The 20,000-nt window shown below is 41.3% G+C and overlaps 1 protein-coding gene across 2 annotated transcripts in view; it reads right to left on the bottom strand.

The window, feature by feature from the left end:
* plcb4b (phospholipase C, beta 4b) overlaps positions 1-20,000 on the bottom strand; it is a 67,365-nt gene that overhangs the window by 20,779 nt on the left and 26,586 nt on the right. For both annotated transcript variants that reach the window (XM_029425172.1, XM_029425171.1), the window contains exons 4-17: positions 16,798-16,895; positions 12,138-12,218; positions 11,257-11,316; positions 8,712-8,855; positions 3,833-3,912; positions 3,609-3,662; positions 3,362-3,443; positions 3,163-3,263; positions 2,686-2,743; positions 1,681-1,789; positions 739-949; positions 461-554; positions 198-277; positions 1-62 (exon numbers count right to left, since the gene is read on the bottom strand). The exon at positions 1-62 is cut by the window's left edge and continues 23 nt beyond it. In XM_029425172.1, the coding sequence (XP_029281032.1) occupies positions 1-62; positions 198-277; positions 461-554; positions 739-949; positions 1,681-1,789; positions 2,686-2,743; positions 3,163-3,263; positions 3,362-3,443; positions 3,609-3,662; positions 3,833-3,912; positions 8,712-8,855; positions 11,257-11,316; positions 12,138-12,218; positions 16,798-16,881 (1,300 nt within the window). In that variant the 5' untranslated portion in view covers positions 16,882-16,895. The remainder of the gene's footprint in view (positions 63-197; positions 278-460; positions 555-738; positions 950-1,680; positions 1,790-2,685; positions 2,744-3,162; positions 3,264-3,361; positions 3,444-3,608; positions 3,663-3,832; positions 3,913-8,711; positions 8,856-11,256; positions 11,317-12,137; positions 12,219-16,797; positions 16,896-20,000) is intronic.

Genomic DNA, 20,000 nt, shown 5'->3' on the forward strand with positions numbered 1-20,000 from the left:
TGAGGAGGAACTCACCGAAGAGCTCCTCACAATACTTGGCCATCTTGTACTGCTGTGGTTTACTGGAGAGACACACGAAAACAGACACATATACAGAATGCATTGGGTCAACGTACTGTATATATATAAAAAAAAAAAGAATAACAATAAAAGCAAAGCCATTATGCATTAACACCCTTTATTTATGGTTCACATACCTGCAATGGTTTTCAAAGGACAAAATAACAGGGTAGTCTGAGGTCACAAAAGCTGTCTCCTTGATGGCTTGGATAACATCCTGTTGGAAGAGGAGGAGAAAAGATGAAGCAGAAAAAAGAGAAGTGGACAAAACTGATAATGCAATATCATACTCTCAACACAAGGGGGCAGGCATACCTAATTCAAGAATATTGAATCAGCCAGAAAAAAAGACTCAACTGTTGACTGCAGTACTACAGTACATTGCTGTGTGCGTGCTCACCTTGAAAAGGATGTCTGTGCACATGGCCTTGCCATGAGTGATAATGGGCTCCTGATCCTCTCCTTTACCATCCCAGCAGTCCAGCTCCACACATCTGACAGGATGAAAAGCATACAGAAACTGCAGGCATCCACTAATGATGTTCATGTAATATAATACACATGTACATTTAAGAAGTTTAACCTGTTTAGAGTGTGTGCGTGTTCAATGGGATGCATGCGTGTCTGCGCCTTCACATGCATCCACCATCTTAAAAGACCGTGACACACTTAACACACCTGCATCCAGACAGCAGGACTTGACGGTACATCTCTACTGAGGACTTCCCTCCAAACTGTCGCCCTGTCAGGTACGTGTTGTGGGAGGAGCTGATGAAGTAGTGGGCCAGCGGCTGCTCCATCTCCTGGTACAGCTCCAGCCGGTCCAAGAAAACTGGAGCATTTTCATCTGACATCAGGTACCGGCAGAACCCATCACTGGACATGCAACCTGGGGGAGAGGGAACCAGGGGGTGGAAGTTAATAAGATTGAGGGGTTAATTGCAATGTCTCTTTATTACATAAGAATATTTGGTGGTGGTTACGATGAACTTCCAGGCTGAAAGTAGCATTATAACCCTGAAAGAATCCCATTAAAATCATTGATCATCACTTTTCTTCCTAATAAGTAGAGTGATGGATTCACTGCTACATGTATGTGCACTGCTTGTGTTCATTTACTTCCACACTGTGTCCCTTCAAACAGCTATAGTAAAACGGAGAACATAAACTTGTGAGCATTCGAACAGTCTTCTTGCTATTTCGTACATGATAATTAAAAGAACTCTTTAATTAGTAATGCAATCTTATTCATCTAAAATTGCAACATCTCCAGGCTACAGATGATTAAGAATCCGATGTCGGCAGATCCTGTTGTAGTGAGGGTGATTTTGTGTCAAAAGGACGTTTGATAGCTTTTAGAGGTTAAACCATTTGATAATGGTTTGGCCCGATGAGCGGGTATTTATTAAGAAGTAGTACTACCGGTTAAATGTATGTTTGTTTGTTAATATGTCATGACGATAAGAGCAGACAAAATAAGACACAGGCTGACAAAAATCTACTTTGGCAGAGAACTATGTCAATGGTCTGATGTAACGTGCTGTAGTGTCAAAGGTACACAGGCAGATGGCAGCACAGCCTAAAACATGTCTGCCTCGTGTTTCCACGACTCTCATCTACCTTTCTTCTTCAGCTCTTCATCTCTCTCGTATTTCTCGATGATCTGCATGGCTCTCTTGGGGTCGTAGAACGGGAACAGGATCTCATTTAATCTAGGGTCACGCTGGTTCTGAGGAGCAACACGCACACAGACGCATTATCTTTACTACTATTTCCAAAGAAACTGGATCCAGAACAAAAAGCATCTTCCGCTGACTCACAGGACAGGCACAAACTTAACGCAGCATGTGAATATAGTTGCTTTTAATAACTTTTGTGTTCATCATTGTGGTCTTAAATAGAGAACACTCAGGTATGAACAGGAGGTAACAAACCAAATGTAATGCTAAGATGTTCAAATGAAACTGAGCCACGCTAACAGGTGCAGTGTTTGCTTTAAGCACAGGAGTCGTATGTGTTGCATAGGTTCAACGATGCTCTACTTTCATAAAACAACAGCATCAAAACAGCATTATAATGCCAGTGCCCACTCACAAAGCCAGGTGGGAATTAATCTAAACAAAGCTTTGGCTCCATTGGCGGCGGGTCTAGAGGGTTATTGGTGCAAAGGATTGGGCATGAAGCAGCAACACAGGCAGGCTCACAGCGGAGGGACCAAGCAGGTATTCATCCAAACAGAAGAGCACGGCCACAGAGAACAGACAGCAGGAAACGAGATGAGCCGAGCAGAAGGCAACGGGACGGAAACCTCTACCCTCCCGTTGCCGTGGCAACACCAATCAGACACAAGTAGGCAAGCCCGCAGTAGGGAGCACATGGGGAATTGGGATGAGGGCGAGAATGCAGAATAGGGGAGCTGGTTGAAGTTGCCCTTGCAGGTTGACTGGAGGTTAAATACTTTGTCCACCTCATTAAAGGACTTTTAATGAGGGTCGGCTAATGTGCAGTCCGGGCTGGAGAGCAACTTCTACCAAGAGCAGGACGGGGTTGCAGAGACGACGGGGGGGGGGGGGGGGGCGTGAGCAAGCACAACACAGAGAAGTTAATGAATGATAAAGAGCTTACTTCATTCAGAAAGCTGACTAACTGGTCTACAGTTAAATAATCAGTTTTGTTCCCATTGCTGCAAAGGAATTAATTAGAAAAACAAAATGTTATGCTCCTTTAAAATAGACATCCTCACAGTCATTCACACAGTCAGTCAGTTAAAATTAGAAAGCAGTCTTTAAAAAAGGGGATCATACTTAAATGTTACAAGTTTAGTATTAACATGTTAATCATCACTCATATTTCACGTTGAATTGTGGAAGCAGGTTAGGCTGTCCAGACAAAGTTAGTGCAGCAGGCGCAGAAACATTTGTCCTGATTATTTCCAAAAAGATGCAGTAGCTCACACTTGGGGAATATTTCAACAGCATCATTGTTCGTGTTTAGGCACAGGGTAACATAGGTAAAAACAATGCAAGGGTACTACTGTTAACTTGTCAGTAATCAGTAAACATTACAAAGAAGAGGGCAGGCAGGTTTAAAAAGGAGACTCACATGTTCTTGAAGAGTTCCTCTATGTCTGTGCGAGGGCAGATCTTCTGCGTGAGCGCGTAGAATATGTCAAAGGTGAAATCTGATGGTTCAATCTCATCATTCTGTGGAAGATAAACAAGCCATGTGAGCTATAAACCTTCCGTTTAAAGAGCCACATATGATCCATCTCACCACCCGTCTACAGTCAGTGTTGTCTGACCTTTCCACTAGGAAGGCCAAGATCCTTCAGAGCCTGAAAGATCCCCTTCTCTGTTTTTCCAGATGCAAATGTTCGAGTAATGCTGTAAAAGAGAGAGAGAGAGAGAGAGAGAGAGAGAGAGAGAGAGAGAGAGCGAGAGAGAGAGAGAGAGAGAGAGCGAGAGAGAGAGAGACGGAGAAGAGCAAAGTTGAGCGAGACAGATGAGAGTAGAATGGGATGATTGTACCAAATATTAATTTACTCTTACCCTCTCACAGGAATCTTCCCATTCACATTGGTCTGGAAGCACATTCTCATCCAACTAAACGAGAGAAGAAAATTAAAGCATACAGAGAAGAGCACAGATTAGAGAAAGGGCTGATTTCTTACCAGAATGATATTAGATACATAGAGAAAGAACAAGAACAACTTGAAACAGTTTAGAGCACAGAATTGAGATTATAAAGAGAGTGTGCTGTAAAATGGTCTCACTGTTTCTTGAGGCAGGTCATTGGACAGACGTTGTTGGCCTTAAAGTTGTGAATCACTGATCTCAAACCCTCGATCCATTTCTGCAAAACAAACACCAGTATTCAGGACACACACTGACCAACCAAAGCCTGCACACACACACAGCAGCCGAGCGTATGCATTGTGTTTAAAAGTGGGTCTTTGGGGAAATAAACACAGGAAAATTAATTGGCTCTTAAATATACACACACACACACACACACACACACACACACACACACACACACACACACACACACACACTGCTGCAAGGCTACAAGCAGTGAAAGTAAACAAACAGCTAGAGAAGGCCTTGTAGCTTTACATGAAGACACTGCTGACTGCATCAAAACAAACATCACTGAGGATGATAATCAGAACATTTTTTGAACCCTCTGTCTTTCTGTCTCTGGATGTCATTGATTGCAACTCTCCATCTTTGTACTGTCGTCTGTCCTCCACTTCCACAGACAATCATTACTGACATCATCATAGTTATGAAAACATTAAACAAGATAACGGCTGTAGCAGGGGTAGTCTGTTTGGGCATGTGGCGTCCATGAAGTGTGTGTGTGTGTGTGTGTGTGTGTATCTGCTGATGTAAATAACTCTGTCATCTCCCGAGGTCTGCTACTTAGGGCCACCTGCATGCTGGGAAGTGGTGATGGTGTGATGGTGTGTGTGTGTGTGTGTGTGTGTGTGTCTCTCATTGCTGAAGGCTGTTGCACAAATACCATTGGCAGCCCTGTGGCAGGGAGCTCTCCGGAGTGCAAACATCATTTATAACACCCCTCACCACAAAGACAACCCTCTCAGGGAAATGCAGAAACACCAGCAAATCACGGATCTGTGCCCGCTCAAAACATCAAACATTTTTAGTTTGATTGTGATTGTGAGGACATCTTTTTATTTTCAGAACTGACAGCTTTAAATAAATTACATTAAAAGATTTTCTTCAGGCTAGCAGTGTGCTGTGACTTTTAATCATTCTAGTTGTGCTTTGTTACTGCCAGTGGGCTCGTTTTTACTTCTCTCAGCGCTTGAATGAGCTTCATAGACAAACAAACAATTGTGGATGACACATAAACAATGACATAGATGTGGATTCATATTAACAACATGACATGACAATCCTGAGGCTGAGAACAATGACACACTTTAGGTAGTAAAACATTTTGGGCCACACTGGATTTGTTCCTAAATATAAGATTGCTGACTTTTATGATTTTCTGAAGTTTCTTGAAGTTGCCTGCATTGTCAATCTGAACCTTTGCCGCAAGGCTGGCGATAGTCTATACTTCTTATTCTCAACAAATCCCATGAAAAGACCAAAACCAACAATGAATTTATCCGACATATAAAGCGTGGTAAAGTTTATTCATCTGTGTCATAGACCTTCATTGACATGAGCAATGTAGTTTCTTTTGAGTAAATCCTTAACACATGATCCTGCTGCCATTAATACTTATTAGCATGTGCATTAATCTGCAGTTAAAAATGTTCCCAACAAGTACCCTTTTATAAAGAACTGCAGTGCACAGCTGTTTTAGGAAATGACTCTTTTAAAATGAGGCTTTACATTTGTGACTCATTTTACATCTTAACAAAAATAGAGCTGGAGCAGAGTACCACAGACAGGGTGGGGCAGGTTTTAGTTTTGTTGTTTTTAAAGGATTTGAAGAAAAATATAGAATAATGCTAAGATTGAAGAATGACAAATATTGGTTTTAATTATCTTATACCACTTCTGACACTTACATTGTTTGGTTAATCCTGAGAAGAGTCATTCTTTAAATCCAGATCAATTCAGCTCCAGGAAACTGAAATTTGATCTGCACATACAGTTGTGTATTGCGTTCTACAGGATGTGTACATTGTGTGGAGGTTTAACATAACATAATAATCTGCAATACAATTGTCTGCCGATTAAAAGAAACACAGACAGTGCACATTGAATTGAGAGACAAAGATGAGTGATGAGTGAGAAAGCGACATAGAGAAGGATGGAGAGGTGTTTTCTACTCAATAAGGTAGTCAGATTTCTCACAAAAAACAGAGAGAGAGAGAGAGAGAGAGAGAGAGAGAGAGAGAGAGAGAGAGAGAGAGAGAGAGAGAGAGAGAGAGAGAGAGAGAGAGAGGCAGAGAGAGAGAGACAGAGAGAGAGATAAAGACAGAGAGAGAGAGAGAGAGAGAGAGAGAGACAGACAAAGACAAAGAGAGAGACAGAGAGAGAGACAGAGACAGAGACAGACAGCGACAGAGAGACAGAGAGAGAGAGAGAGACAGAGAGAGAGACAGAGACAGAGAGGGAGAGAGACAAAGACAGAGAGAGAGATAAAGACACAGAGAGAGAGAGAGACAGACAAAGACAGAGAGAGAGACAGAGAGAGAGAGGGAGAGACAGACAGACAAAGACAGAGAGAGAGATAAAGACAGAGAGAGACAGAGAGAGAGAGAGAGACAGACAGACAGACAAAGACAGAGAGAGAGAGAGAGAGAGAGAGAGCGAGAGAGAGAGAGAGAGAAAGAGAGAGAGAGAGAGAGACAGACAGACAGACAAAGACAGAGAGAGAGAGAGAGAGAGAGAGAGAGAGAGAGAGAGCGAGAGAGAGAGAGAGAGAGAGAGAGAGAGAGAGAGAGAGAGAGAGAGAGAGAGAGAGAAAGAGAGAGAGAGAGAAGACTATGAGCGAAACAAAAAGAATGAGAAAATAAAATCAAAAGCAGGAGAGCAGGAGGCTCACAGGGAGATAGAGATGAGGTGAGGCAGGGAAACATGACTCATTTCAAATGTGTCTGTTTATCAGAGTGAATCAAGGTCATATTTGCCTCGTGTAGGAGTTGGCATATGTACCATTCACCGGGCAATTTGCTTTCATTCTGAACTAATTATTTGCCGTGTCGAAGGTTCTTCTATACCAGTGGTGTTCTCAATTTCTTTTTTACATGAAAGCCACATTGATGGGACAAAGTCAATGTTAGAGCAACTTTTACCGCAAAGTATGAAAAGCTACATCTCATCAAAAAGCATGTCTTTAATTAATCTGTCATCTCACCCAGAACATACAATATGCAATGCAGTCAACCAATATCCACAAACCCCATCTCCAGCATCTTCCTCTCCAAAGCCAAATCTTAATTTTTCTCGTTGTCACGCTTTGTTTCTGTCCACCTGGCGTGCAACTTTTTGTTAATAAGAAATCGATCCAGTTTACGTCTGTAGAAAGACGTGCTAACTAGCATGAAATGGCGAAACGAGTCGACCGTAGCCAAACCATCGCAAGTATGAAGTGCCAGGTTGGTCGTAGTATCCAATTTAGCGATTTAACATAGCATGCTTATGATAATATATTTTGAATGACCTTAAGTTTATTTATTTCTATACTAGCCCACCATGTATCTACCCGTCCAAGAGCACATTCACCATGTAGTGCCGATAGACTGAACTGGCAACTCCGCAGTGAGTCAGTGTTCCGCCGAGCAAGTTTAAATATCTTGTTTCTAGTCTATATTTACATATTTTATCAATTATTATTACATATAATTTGATATTATTTGTAGGCTAATAGATCAGACACTTTCAGTGTGGGTTATATGTAATAGCCCTGCTTGTTTTTATGAAATATCTGTATTGACTGCATAATCATATCCAAGGGTGTAACTTTGGTTTGAGAAGTTTGATAAATGTTCTCCATTTGAATCCTATTTCCTGCATTTCTACAAACATTTAGGGACTATGGTGATACAAAATCAGCCTTAATGATACATTCTGCCAGAAAGAATAGTGCTAAAATATGTATAAGAGAAAGCTGTCTTACTTTCTGAATTGTTTAATATAGGGGCCGAATCATTTTATACATTCAAAAATGTTCACAATTAATGTTTTTGTGTGTGGTTCAAATAAAAATAATATGAGATTTAATTTCCACTTTCTTTTTTTTTCTTCTTTTATTTATGGTCATATAACTATTGATACAAAATACACAGGCAAAACAATGCTGGTAAACTGGAGCCATAATCTAAATCAGGTTGGTTGTATCATTATTAGTGTAGCCTACTTTATTTTTAAATCAACTTTATCTTTAATTCAAACTGTATTCACTTCTTATCATGTACACCTCTTCCTCTCACTGTCAACCAATCAAAATCCCCTGACTACAGCACATAACGTACCTGCTGCACTCTGTGCTGCTTCTCTCTGCCTCACCCGCTATGTCTTGAAGCAGCTCCACCTCATCATCTGATCTCTGATATGAAAGCAATCGCGTTATGATCATATTGAGCCATTGGTGTGTGTGTGAGTCACACATGAAACTAAGAGCCAGAGAGTCTGCTTGTCATACATTGCTGACGAGAAATATTAGGAGGCACTTCAGCAACTTGGTGAGTTACTGCCGGTAATTGCTGGTGGCATCAAGCTAGCAAATCATGTTCCCCCTATCCCCAGTGGAAATTACACCCATGATCATATCTATCACCCCTTTATTTAGCCTACTGCCATGCGAGCCACCAATTAAAGGTTAGCGAGCTGCAGGAGGCTCGCGAGCCGCGCAATGTGTAACACTGTTCTATACGGTATGATGTGAAAATGTTGAATGCATTAGGGGTGCTCTCCAGGTGCTAAGCAGAGATCCCAGACCACGTGTTATTTCTCACCATCAGAAAACATTCTTGACAAAAAACTTGGCCGTAAATACAGATAAACAATACAAGTTAGATTGGTCCAAAACGGCATGGACTTTGGATATGAAAAAACAAGGTTTTCAAGGACTTCATGTCATCGGTATTATTGTAACATTTGACTTCCTCAGCCGTAAGTGCCAAAGAACCGAGCAGTGGAAATACAGTGTGTGCATGTAATTACCCTGGCTGTGTCTGGGTTCTCCGCCACCATGAACATGAAGTTGAGGTTGACCAGGTCTGTGCCGCTGCAGATGCAGATGATGCAGCCCTCTAAGTCTGACTCAGTCTTTCCAACGGCCTCAAATGATGACAAGATCTTGGGGTCCTGAGAAAAAGAGAAAGTAAGACGAGTTTAGTAAAACGCTGTCAGACAGATGGGTAAAGAAATACATGCTGAGCGAGACAAAAAGAGAAACATCCTGAGAAAGAAACATAAAAAAGTGTAGTGGTGTAGTCTGTCCAGGTGTCAAAAGGTTAGAAAAAGAAATGGAAGCAATCTAAAGGTGAGCTCCTATTCTGGTATTGTTGCAGTAAAACACAATGGGAAAGCAGCTTAGAGAGATTGCATCTGAAATGTTTACTGCTGTTGGGGAAAAGCCTCAAGCATTTGAAGATCATGCTTGGGAGACATACATCTCCATGTCAGCTGAAAAGGGATACAATGGACATTCATCATGGAGGAACAGATGACAATAATAAATTCAAAAGAAATATCAGCGGCTCGATGCTTTGGAAAGCAACACTTCAGATTCCACTTCACAGGAGAAGGTGGGCAGACACCTCCATCAAGTGGTGAGTAAGTGGTGATGGACCTTTCAGAAGTTGGAGTGTGAAGAAGATGTTAACCGTCTGTTATAAGTAAGTGTGCATGTGTGGTTCGGTGTTGAATTGAATTAAACCAATAAACTATTAAGACACAGATATTGTCTTTTGTGTAAATACATTTGAGCCATATAGTTGCCAAACGCAAGCGGATGCAATGTAGGCTTCCGAGTAGGTTTCTAGTCACTGGACATGTTGGACAAGGGTTTTGCTGAGAATACAAATACCTTGACACTCAAACATGATTTGTTGCCTTCGATGTCAGTGAGTTTTAATGTCTGCAAAGGACGCACATACGGTATGCTTCCATCATGATGTCTAAGGTCTGAGTATGAGACAGAGCATATCAACAGGTTTCAGACCACGACAAATTTAGCAAAAAATATCTTTTCTTTTCAATGCTACCTCGTCAGTAAATCAGAATTGAACAGAAAACAACAACAAAAAGCAGCAAAAACAGATGGATTTGGATTCTGATTGAGCACACATAATGAAAGTCAGGAAGCGATATAAAATTGAGCAATAAAAAGGAAAATAGCCCCTAATATTGGTCCAAACTACACAAGTCGTAACTTTTGCTTCTTACTTTCCAAAGTCCCTCCACCAATAATCTTTCAATAACGTCACCGAATGCTACAACAAATACGTAACCCAGCATTATACACTATACAGTCTATACCTCTAGTTACACTCGACAGACATTATATACGATATGTGATCTGACAAGACCTGTAGTTTCATGGTTATGTTCCTCAGAATAATCTCACCACAGTTCAGCCTGACATGATCACAAACTCCTTTTAAATCACTGACAGAAAATCCATAAAAACCTTCTCTCTTTCAAAAACACAGCACGACTCCTCCCTCTCACCTTCTACATTTCACTCTGCCACCATCATCACCATGGAAGAGCATAATGTATTTATATATTGAATTAGCAGGAGCAGGCAACAGGCTCTGCCGTTTGAAAACCTCAGCCAGCAATTATCCAGTGCCATTCATCTTTTCCCGCTCATTGGATTATCTGAAACAGTTCTCGGGGGCTTGTGTAACCACGTAGGCCCGAGAGAAGAGGAGCCCTGCTCTCGGTTGTTCTGAGTCTGCGACTTACAGAACAGTACAGAGCGTTTGAACAACCAGGAGGGGCTGCCATCAGGCTGCAGAATCTGTATACGTGCCCTTACACATGTACAAACATACACTTCCACGCGAGAAGGCCGAGCAAACAGACCACGCCCTGCTGTCAACAATACATACACAAACCTGGTAATGCCTATGTACACAGTACACAGCAGTGTCTCCTGTCTGCTGTTTGACTTTTAACGGCTTGACAGGTTTGCATCCTTATTAGCGACAGGCGTCCACACATGGGTATTCCTGTAACAGCTTTCATAATTGGCTCCAAACCAGTTAAATAACTGATTGGTACCAGCTGCTCTGACAAAACAGAACAATTGAGCTGCTCGGCACATGTTGGCTATTTCAAGATCAGTTTCCTATTACAGGATGAGGGAAAACAGAATGTCTTATACCTGTGAGGGTTTGATTCCACGGTGTGAACTGCTTAACTCAGTGCTCCTCTGACAGCCCATCATAAAAGGGCCGGAAGCACAATTTTTTGTTTTTCCTCTCTGGGTCAAAAGCACACCAAAATTCAGATACATACAACCTGCAGCTAAACCCAGCCAGGGTTGTATAAATATTGATGAGTTAAATATGTCATGTTCTGCCTCTTGTAAATCTGGAAGAGAGAAGCTCAGGAGAGTCCCAGATCAGTCAGTGGATCGATGGAATACTCCGCTGGGGCCTTGGCTAATTAAAGCATGAATAACGTGCCTGACGAGGCCGTCCCCCCCGTCACTGCAGGAGCAAGAGACAAGACATTTTCTCTCCTGAATTCTCACCTTTGGGACGGCGCCGACGCGAATACTGTTGATGAGGGAACACTCGAGAACCTGGCCTTCCTGCAGCAGAGATACAGGAAGATGAAGAGAAAATAGGTAGTGGAAATGATAGCAGGTGAAGAGGGAGACAGAGAGGGATGGGGGGGGGGGGGGGGATGTCAAATCAAGACAGATGAGTCATGGTGCATTTAGTTTGTTTTGCAGTAATTTCCAATACAAAGTGGTAGCAGTTATTAATGTATGCTATTATGAGTAACATCCCCACGTCTTTCAAGTTTCCAATACTACATTTCCTCCTTTGTTTACTGCTGTCAGATTGGCATAACAAATGCATAGAAAAGAGGCGGACGTTGACTATGATGGATTACCTATAATCTCCCCTAGTTGATTTTAAAACCGTATTGACATGCACTGAAAGCAATTGGTAATGAAGGAAGGAAATTCATCTAAAAGCCATGCTTTGGAAGATGTTCAGGGAGGATTTGAAGTGAGTGTAACACACTAGAATCACCAGTACAGCCCTTTAAAGCCTTTCAAATCTCTGATAGAATTACATTTCAGTTAGGGGTCTTTGACGGTCAGATGTTGTGTTTTTATTTGCCAACGCCACAGCTTTAAATAATATATTACATATTGAATATTGACAAACACGCCACAAGTAAAGTTACATGTTGTAGTACAAGACCAGTGGCAGGATTATGCTGACGCTTTATGACTTTATGGTTTCACAGGTTCCCAGCGACCAAGAAAGGTTTGTGTCGGGAAAAGAGTATTTCTATAAACTCTGCAAGATAAACCTTTTACTACTAAATACAAATAAATGTGACTTTGGAAGACCCCTGGTAGACAAGAGAATACACAAACAAAGAGGTGGACGTTACCTTCCCCTCACTCTTCCAGCAGATGAAAAAACCAAACTCGTCCACAGTCATCTGACAGTTGGGCTCAAAGATGTACGGGTCCTGCAGAGGGGAAACAAAGAAAGGTTTTATAGGAGAGGGGGCTTCATCAGGCTTTTATTTGACATGGGACGACATTAAAACAGTCAAGCTGTTTAACACACGTAGGGGTTACGCAACCAGACAAACCAATGGAGCTAATTCATGTTCTAAGATGCACCTGCCTGCCGAAAGACACACACAAAAGCATACAAAGTATGAGCAAATACATTCAGTATGTACACACACGTGTTGCGTGCGAAGAAGAAACCTATTGCTGGGACAAACACTAAGTGAGATAAATTTGACGACCATGAACTGTTTGAGACAAACATCATCTGGCTGGAACACAGCGCTGTGCATTACAGACATTACTAAGTGAGATGTTTGTGTACGTGTTTGAGCAAGATTAAAAGTGTGCTTGCCCAGCCACTATGATGCTACTGCACACACATATTCTAGTGCTCCATATATCAGCTCCTGTGCAACATGCAGCTCAGGACTATCAGAAAATCTACTAACATTAGCCTGCTTATCACACACGGCCATCTTTCACTCTGTTCAATCAGCTGCTGGAAACTGTGATTGCGCTGATGAACGACCGCATTAACGAGTGTGTGTGTGCACGTGCACTCAAATCACACTTTTTAAAAGTATAAAACTTTAAGAGAATAAATAAAATAGGAGCTGGCTGCTGGGGCACTCTAACTGTGTGTGTCACACACACACACACACACACACACACACACACACATCATTTGCTTCCATGAGAAACACTGCTGCAAATAGGATTACGCTGGTTTATATTTATCTATATCGTCTACTCTAAAACCATCGTAAAAAACAATCAAACAATCTTATTTCCATTTAGGAAAAAGTGAGCCCGCTATAAGTGCAGTTAAAAGCTAAGATTCTTTCATCTGAATTGGGACCGACAGAGGCTTCAGTTTCACAGAGCGAAAACAACTCTATGAAAGAGACGGTCCCAAATGAGCCCCGACTGTTTAGAACATGCAGGCTTCTGTTACACTATCAGATGACTTGTTATTGTAAAACTAAACTTTTTATGGGAACAGTCAGTCCTCCCTGATGCAAAGGAACAATTAGCTGTCTCTGGGAGGAAGTGGATGGATACTCTTGGTTATGGTAGTCCAGCTCGCACTCTACAGGTCAACATTCTTTCCTAAGTGCCTGGGTAATCGCAGCTCAGCGATGTGCCCGTTGATCCCTTTCTCGTTTTGCATATCAAAACTGACTCATTTACACATACAAACAAACACACACACATCTATACTCATGCCCTCGAGAATTTAACAGGCTAGATCACCATGAGCCATTGGCTGGGTGATGAAAACACAGGAAGTGATACACGTCTTCTGACCAGCTGGTTGCTCAACAGTAAAATACTTACAGAATACAATTATTTTATTTATAATGCAAAGGTAATTATTCTCATATCTTTTCTTTCCTTACTTTGTTGGATATATATATCCTATCATTTTGCTGTTCAAGTCACATTTCTTTTTTTATGTTTATAATTTTTTATGCTTGTTACATAAAGTTATAATAAAGCATTGAGAGAGCAAATACCAACACGCTGTATGTATAATAGGCATATGTTGCCTCAGAGTCAACTTTAAAGTATGATTTTCTATATCTACTGTTTTCTAGTGCAGCTACGTATATTCACCAGGTAGGTTCATTTCATAGATGTAGTCGATAATAATTTGGCATTTTGCACTCATTTTGAAATCAGCAAACCAATATTATGAACTGATAAGTGCACCAGCCTGGGTAGGAGTTACAGAAATATTTACTAATATTACATAACATTTTGTGAACAAAATAAACGAGAAGAATGACAAACAGGAATAATTGTTTATCGGGTTTAATGTGCCTCACAATTCTGACCTGTTCTTCTCTGCTTTCATTAACGGCCTGTCAATATGAGGCCGTTCTGTCCCCATGGAAGCATGCACGTACGCACGCACGGCTGATCACTAAAGATCTCTTTGACCTCTGACCTCCCTGCCTCTGGTCATGTCAAACGGGGGAAACCCATTTGAAATATCTCCTTCGAAGACAAAAACTGATTCATTATTGGAAATCTATAGGTTATCTTAAAGCCTACTCCACTGCTTTACTTCAGGTGAAGCAAAACAAAGAAGGTGAAGTGTCCACTACAGTAAGTCAGATAACAAGTGACAGACAGACAACAATACAAAGACACAAGAAGAAAAAGAGCACCACTGCTTCAATTCAAAGAGGGACGCAATATCACAACAAAAAACATTACAGTGCATGAAAATGCTCTTACAAACACTCCAAGTCAGATGTTTTTATTGACAGGACACTAATAACTACATGTAGCACTGAGAGACACAGAGAGTAGTGATAGAAATCCCCTATAAAGCTTTTAATGCACTGAAAACTGTAGGAGCAGACACATACATGCGCTAACATATCTGCACATTGCCCGTCTCATCTGTAACTCAATGGGGTTTCAGTCAGTGGAGAATGTTTTGTGGAAAAGATCCATGCTGTTCAGCATAATTGTGTCCATGATTGTGTCTGTGTCTGTGTGTGCGCTTTTGTGTATGTGTATGAGTGCACTTATGAGAGAGACTGATAAAGAGTGTCGATGTCAGTGAGTGGACTTGGCGTACGTCATTTCAAATCGACACAGATGTCCCCCGCAGGCTTTGTATTTGCCAGGCAACAGAACAACAGCAACTCACAAACACATAGAATGGAAGACAGTTCATCACACGGGCTGACATGAGCGACAAGCTAAAAACCAAAAACCCATTTTGTTACTGAATCTTTTTTTTTTTTTTTTTTTACAAGAATATATGTACTATTATCAAAGAAATTCTTGCCTTTACTTTTCAGGTAATAGAAAGGAATAGTAGATCAATACATCAGTAGTGGTCTGTCAGTGTCATTCTAATCTTATAACCATTCAGGCCAGTCCTAAGCCTGTCCTGCCTAAGCCTCGCTCATATTCACAGCAGCAACACACGGAGGACTTCAGAAGCCAGTTTCAAGGCTCACTTTGACATGGCTGTGTATTTGATGATACTTTTCCCTCCGCTCTTTATAGTTTTCTCCTCTGCCTAAGAGGGATCCCCTCCCCCCCACTGATGTCCATATAAACGGAGAGGACAGAGGGGATTTCCTGATGTGTGCAAAGGCTGTGTGTATTTCTGTGTCTGTGTGTGTGTGTGTGTGTGTGTGTGTGTGTGACACACTTTGTCTTTTGCTCTGCAAATGTCCTAGCTAAGTGTCCTGATTAAGTTAGTCAGAGGAAACGTGGGCAATAACAGGAAGATATACACAGGGTCATATACACTAAGAAACACATTGACACACAGGGCAGGATGGATATTTACTGACACTAAAAGTTATTGGTAAAGATTTGTCTAAATCCTTTTTTATTTCAATTTATATCAATTCAATTCAATTCATTTCAACTCAATAGGCTTTATTAGCGTGAAATGTGATGTGTTGCCAAAGCACAATTCCGATTATGAAAGACAATGAATGAAATTAACAATAAGATAAAGTGAATGACAATATTAGTTAACAGAATAAAATACATTATGAAATAAGTCAATTAAATCAAATTATATATGTAATCAATATTATATTGGTATTGGCTAGACAGGCAAGGCACTAGATTTACTTGTAGTTGTAACAGAGAAATTATTCAATATTATTCTGTTTTTATGCTTTCAAACAGCTATTCAATAATTTATTTATATTTTTTGTTTTGTTTCTTCTTTGGCAAAGCACTGTGTAACAGCGTCTTATATCCTGATGTATCGGTACGAACCTGGACTTTGTGATGCTGATTATAAACACAACAGTGGCACAGTGAGCACTTCCTGGTCTCTGCAGAAATCCCAGGATTAATACGCTTCCTGTTCTCCAAGCCGTATTTTCAAAATGTTCTACTGATTTCAAATCATACTTCTCAACTACACTTACACGTATATTAAATGTATATACCGACAAAGAAAACTATTAATGGTCTATATGTAAAAATAAAGAACACATTAATTCACTGAGATCCCACACAGACTGGGATCTCAGTGAAAGAAGACATCTAATATATCTAATACATCTCAGAAACTTGCCAAGAGTGCTGGTTAAGACTCGGGGGACGTGTTGCAGACAAGCAGACTACACCGGAGCTTCTTAATGAGGCTGATCAATGTGGCCTGCCTACAGCGAAAGCTCCGACTACAACAATGAAGTATCAAGTTATAAAGGAGCCACATTGTGTGCATGTGTGTGTGCACGCTAATGACTGACCGGGGGACGGACATTAAGGGTGAAGGACGATAATAGGACAGAGCAAATAACCTGTAACAAAAGGGTTATTGACAAACTCATACACCTAGCATCACAGGCTAAGCCTTCATACGCTTGATCAAGGACATTACACTTCAATCTTCACTTCGTCAGAAAAGTGTCACGTATCATAAACAGGTCAGGAGGGTGTTTGTTTTCACATTCCGACCTCCGTTCTTTTTATTTATTTATTCATTATGCAATGTAGAAACCTCATAAGCAGCATAAGCAGCATAATTACATTTACCTCATCAAACCTGTCGAATGAGGTGCCTTCCTGCATGAACTCAGGCAGGTGCTTCTGCCAGTTGAACAGGTAGGACTTCGTCATGGCTGCTCACAAACCTTAGACACAAACAGAGAGGAAAAAGACAGATACAGAAAGAAAAATAATTAATGAAAATGAAAAGGCCTGTGGAGGTTTCAAGGATGCATGTTACATAATCTCACCCAATACTATTCCTCTTTTTCCTCTAGTCACAAAGAGATGCTGAATTCACTGAGCATAGCTACCTGGCCTTCCAGGGGCTCAGCCAAAAAGATCGTCTCCAGAGAAGTAGCATAACTACATGTAAAACCATTTACTAATAAACAAGATTTATTAACAACGATTCTGGGGTTATTTATTTGGATTAAACACAGATGTAAAACTTGGACGTTTGCCACATTTGTCTCCAGAATAGGAATTTCACAGTTCTTTAGGTGGTTTGAGGATGAATGCTGAATCACAAATGATAAACGATTGGTGTCGTCTTCTAGTGCTTTTAAGCAGATCCAATGCATTAATGTTTGTCCCACCAACAGACCAGGAAAGTCAGCCAAAACAAGATGCAGTTGCACACAGAAAAGTATTCAAATTTAAATCCCCTTCAGCCAAGGAAAGACCCAAACAGAGTGCTGGGTTTACCAACTGATGTCTGCATCTGCAGCAATGTAATTACCTAACGTTTGAGGTTAAAAAGCACAACTTTACTTGTGACAAAGTGTTAGCGGAAATGCAGGCATAGCCATCCTGTTACTATGGAACTCATTAGTGAAAAAGCACTATACTAAGCAACACACACAAAAGATATATATATATATACACAAATCCATCACTGCAGTCATAAAATCAGATTTTTCTTGGCTCCTAATTGCAATCACTTGATTATGCAGTAACTGGCAACCCAACAGCAGAAGTTTTCACAGCACAACCTCTCTAAGCATTTCTCACAGTAGTTCAGTGCAATGTTTTAAAACAACAAGGCAGACATTGCTGGGTTGTTGAGTTGCAATCCAGAGTTAAGATATATTTATATTTGAAGGGTTACAAACCCTACTCTAACTGCCAACGGGCAGAGCCTTGCAATATTAGGACTATTTCTAAATGTTTTCAAATGTTTATCTTGGCTTCGCTCATGACAAGCAAAATGTGGTTAATGTGACATGCAGTAAGACACCTTTAATATATTTACAAAAGGAGAAATTCACTGTGAAAGACCAGACTCTCCAGACGCCAAAATGCAATGGAGCTGTAATATGTACGGTATAACTAGTGAAGTATGAGTGGACATGGCAGGTTGAGGGAACGTGGATGCACCACATCATCACTGGATAACCCCTGGGGGACTGAACGACACAGGTTGAGCATATCTGATGGTTAAAGAGTATCTGAGGGTGAAATCTTCCAATTAAGTCTAGTTTTATCTCACCCACACCCTGAAACCGTCTGGATATACTCCTCTTCAAAACACAAAAAGCAAGTCAGGCTTCATATGTGTGACACACCTGCACGTGTAGCATCCAGATATCCAGCTCGGGGGGGGGGGGGGGGGGGTGTTCTGGAAACTATAATACTGTAGATGTCCCCACCCAAATATAGGCTCTCCTTACATCAGCCTCAAATGTGTCAGGCAAAACTGAGAGGGAGAATGTGACATACTATGTATAGTCTTAGAGCTCCGCTGGTATTTAGTCATTATGGGAATACTCTGAGGTGTGATTTGATTTTGATAAGGAGGTGTTTCAGGTCCAAGATTCCTTCATGATAATAACTAATACAGACAGGACATTGTCTAATATTCAGAAAATCACTTTCCAAAGGGCATGGCTGTAATATAGTCTCTAAAAATACTACAAAGGTGAACCGAAGGTGCAATATATTTTAAGGTTTCTTTCAAGTTATATTGGTGAAAATGTACACCTGTGTGTGTATGTGTGTGTGTGTGTGTGTATGTGTGTGTGTGTGTGTGTGTGTGTGTGTGTGTGTGTGTGGTGCAGTTAGTTCAGAGAGGATTGAAGTCCCACATTTCATGCAGAGAACACCCACTCGCAGGGATAACCAGAGTGAATGTTGATGGGTGAAATGACAAGGAGGTAACAGAGGAAAGGTGACAAAGAAAGAGAAATAAATAGGGACAAACAGAGAATAAGTGCTAGAGGGAGATGAGGGGAGAGGGTGACATGAGGAGCGTAGAGATACAACGGAGCTTTGATGGGCAGGGAGAGATGGACGAGTGAAACAGCTGTGTGTGACAGGAGCAGGTTGGAGAGGCTGGGGCTCAGGGTGGTGAGTAGAGGGGGATGTCTGTTTTTGATGTGGGGAACACAGAGCAGAGACAACATCAACAGAGGCTATAGAAACCAACCAGCTGGGTGGGATACACTCTATCCTCGGCATGACAAATGCAGATGAATAAAGGGTATTGAGATGTCTGTGGGCTGTCATTATGCTTCACAATTATACAGCAGCTAATAGGAGCTAATCTCACCCCCTTGTGCAGGTTCATTAAAATATACAATTACTCTTGATGGGAAGGTCCTAGCACAAAATGAGAAAACAAACTATTACTGCTTTTATTTGATCAGTTCATTTTGGGTCTGCTTTACGTCCCAGTAAAGCAGATCAATACACCCAGTAATGCCAACTTTGTCAAACCCAGCCCTCCACCATCTGTGGTGTCCTACCAGGGGACCACAACACACACACACACACACACACACACCACACACGGGAATAAAAACACGGATGCACACTTCCTGTGGAGATTAAGAACTGAGGCCAGTTGCAGGGCGCCAATAACACGGCCGACAGATAGAAGGCTAGTGTAAATAGGCTGCACCCCGTCTAGATTATTAAATAATACTAAACCAAAATCTGAGAGAAATGTTATAAAATTCTAAACCGGATTCCGAATAATTCAGATAGGACAAATTATACATCTAATTTGGACTAATTGGGTTGTGCTATCCTGTCTGATGTTAGCCTAGATCTTGCCACTCTCAACAGAATGCATTAGATAACATCTTCCTCAGCGGGATGTAATCTGTCCAATAGCAGCGCAGCACGCTGAGGTTCTGTAAGGCCATGCCAGCGCCCACATCGGGCCTCTGAGCTCCTGGACGTGCAAGTGTGCACGTGAGGAGCCGAGGGAAGCTGAAGGAAGTGAGTGAGGTCCGAGCCCCCTGTCC

This window comes from Cottoperca gobio, chromosome 24, assembly GCF_900634415.1.
Source record: "Cottoperca gobio chromosome 24, fCotGob3.1, whole genome shotgun sequence".
NCBI classification, from domain to species: domain Eukaryota; kingdom Metazoa; phylum Chordata; class Actinopteri; order Perciformes; family Bovichtidae; genus Cottoperca; species Cottoperca gobio.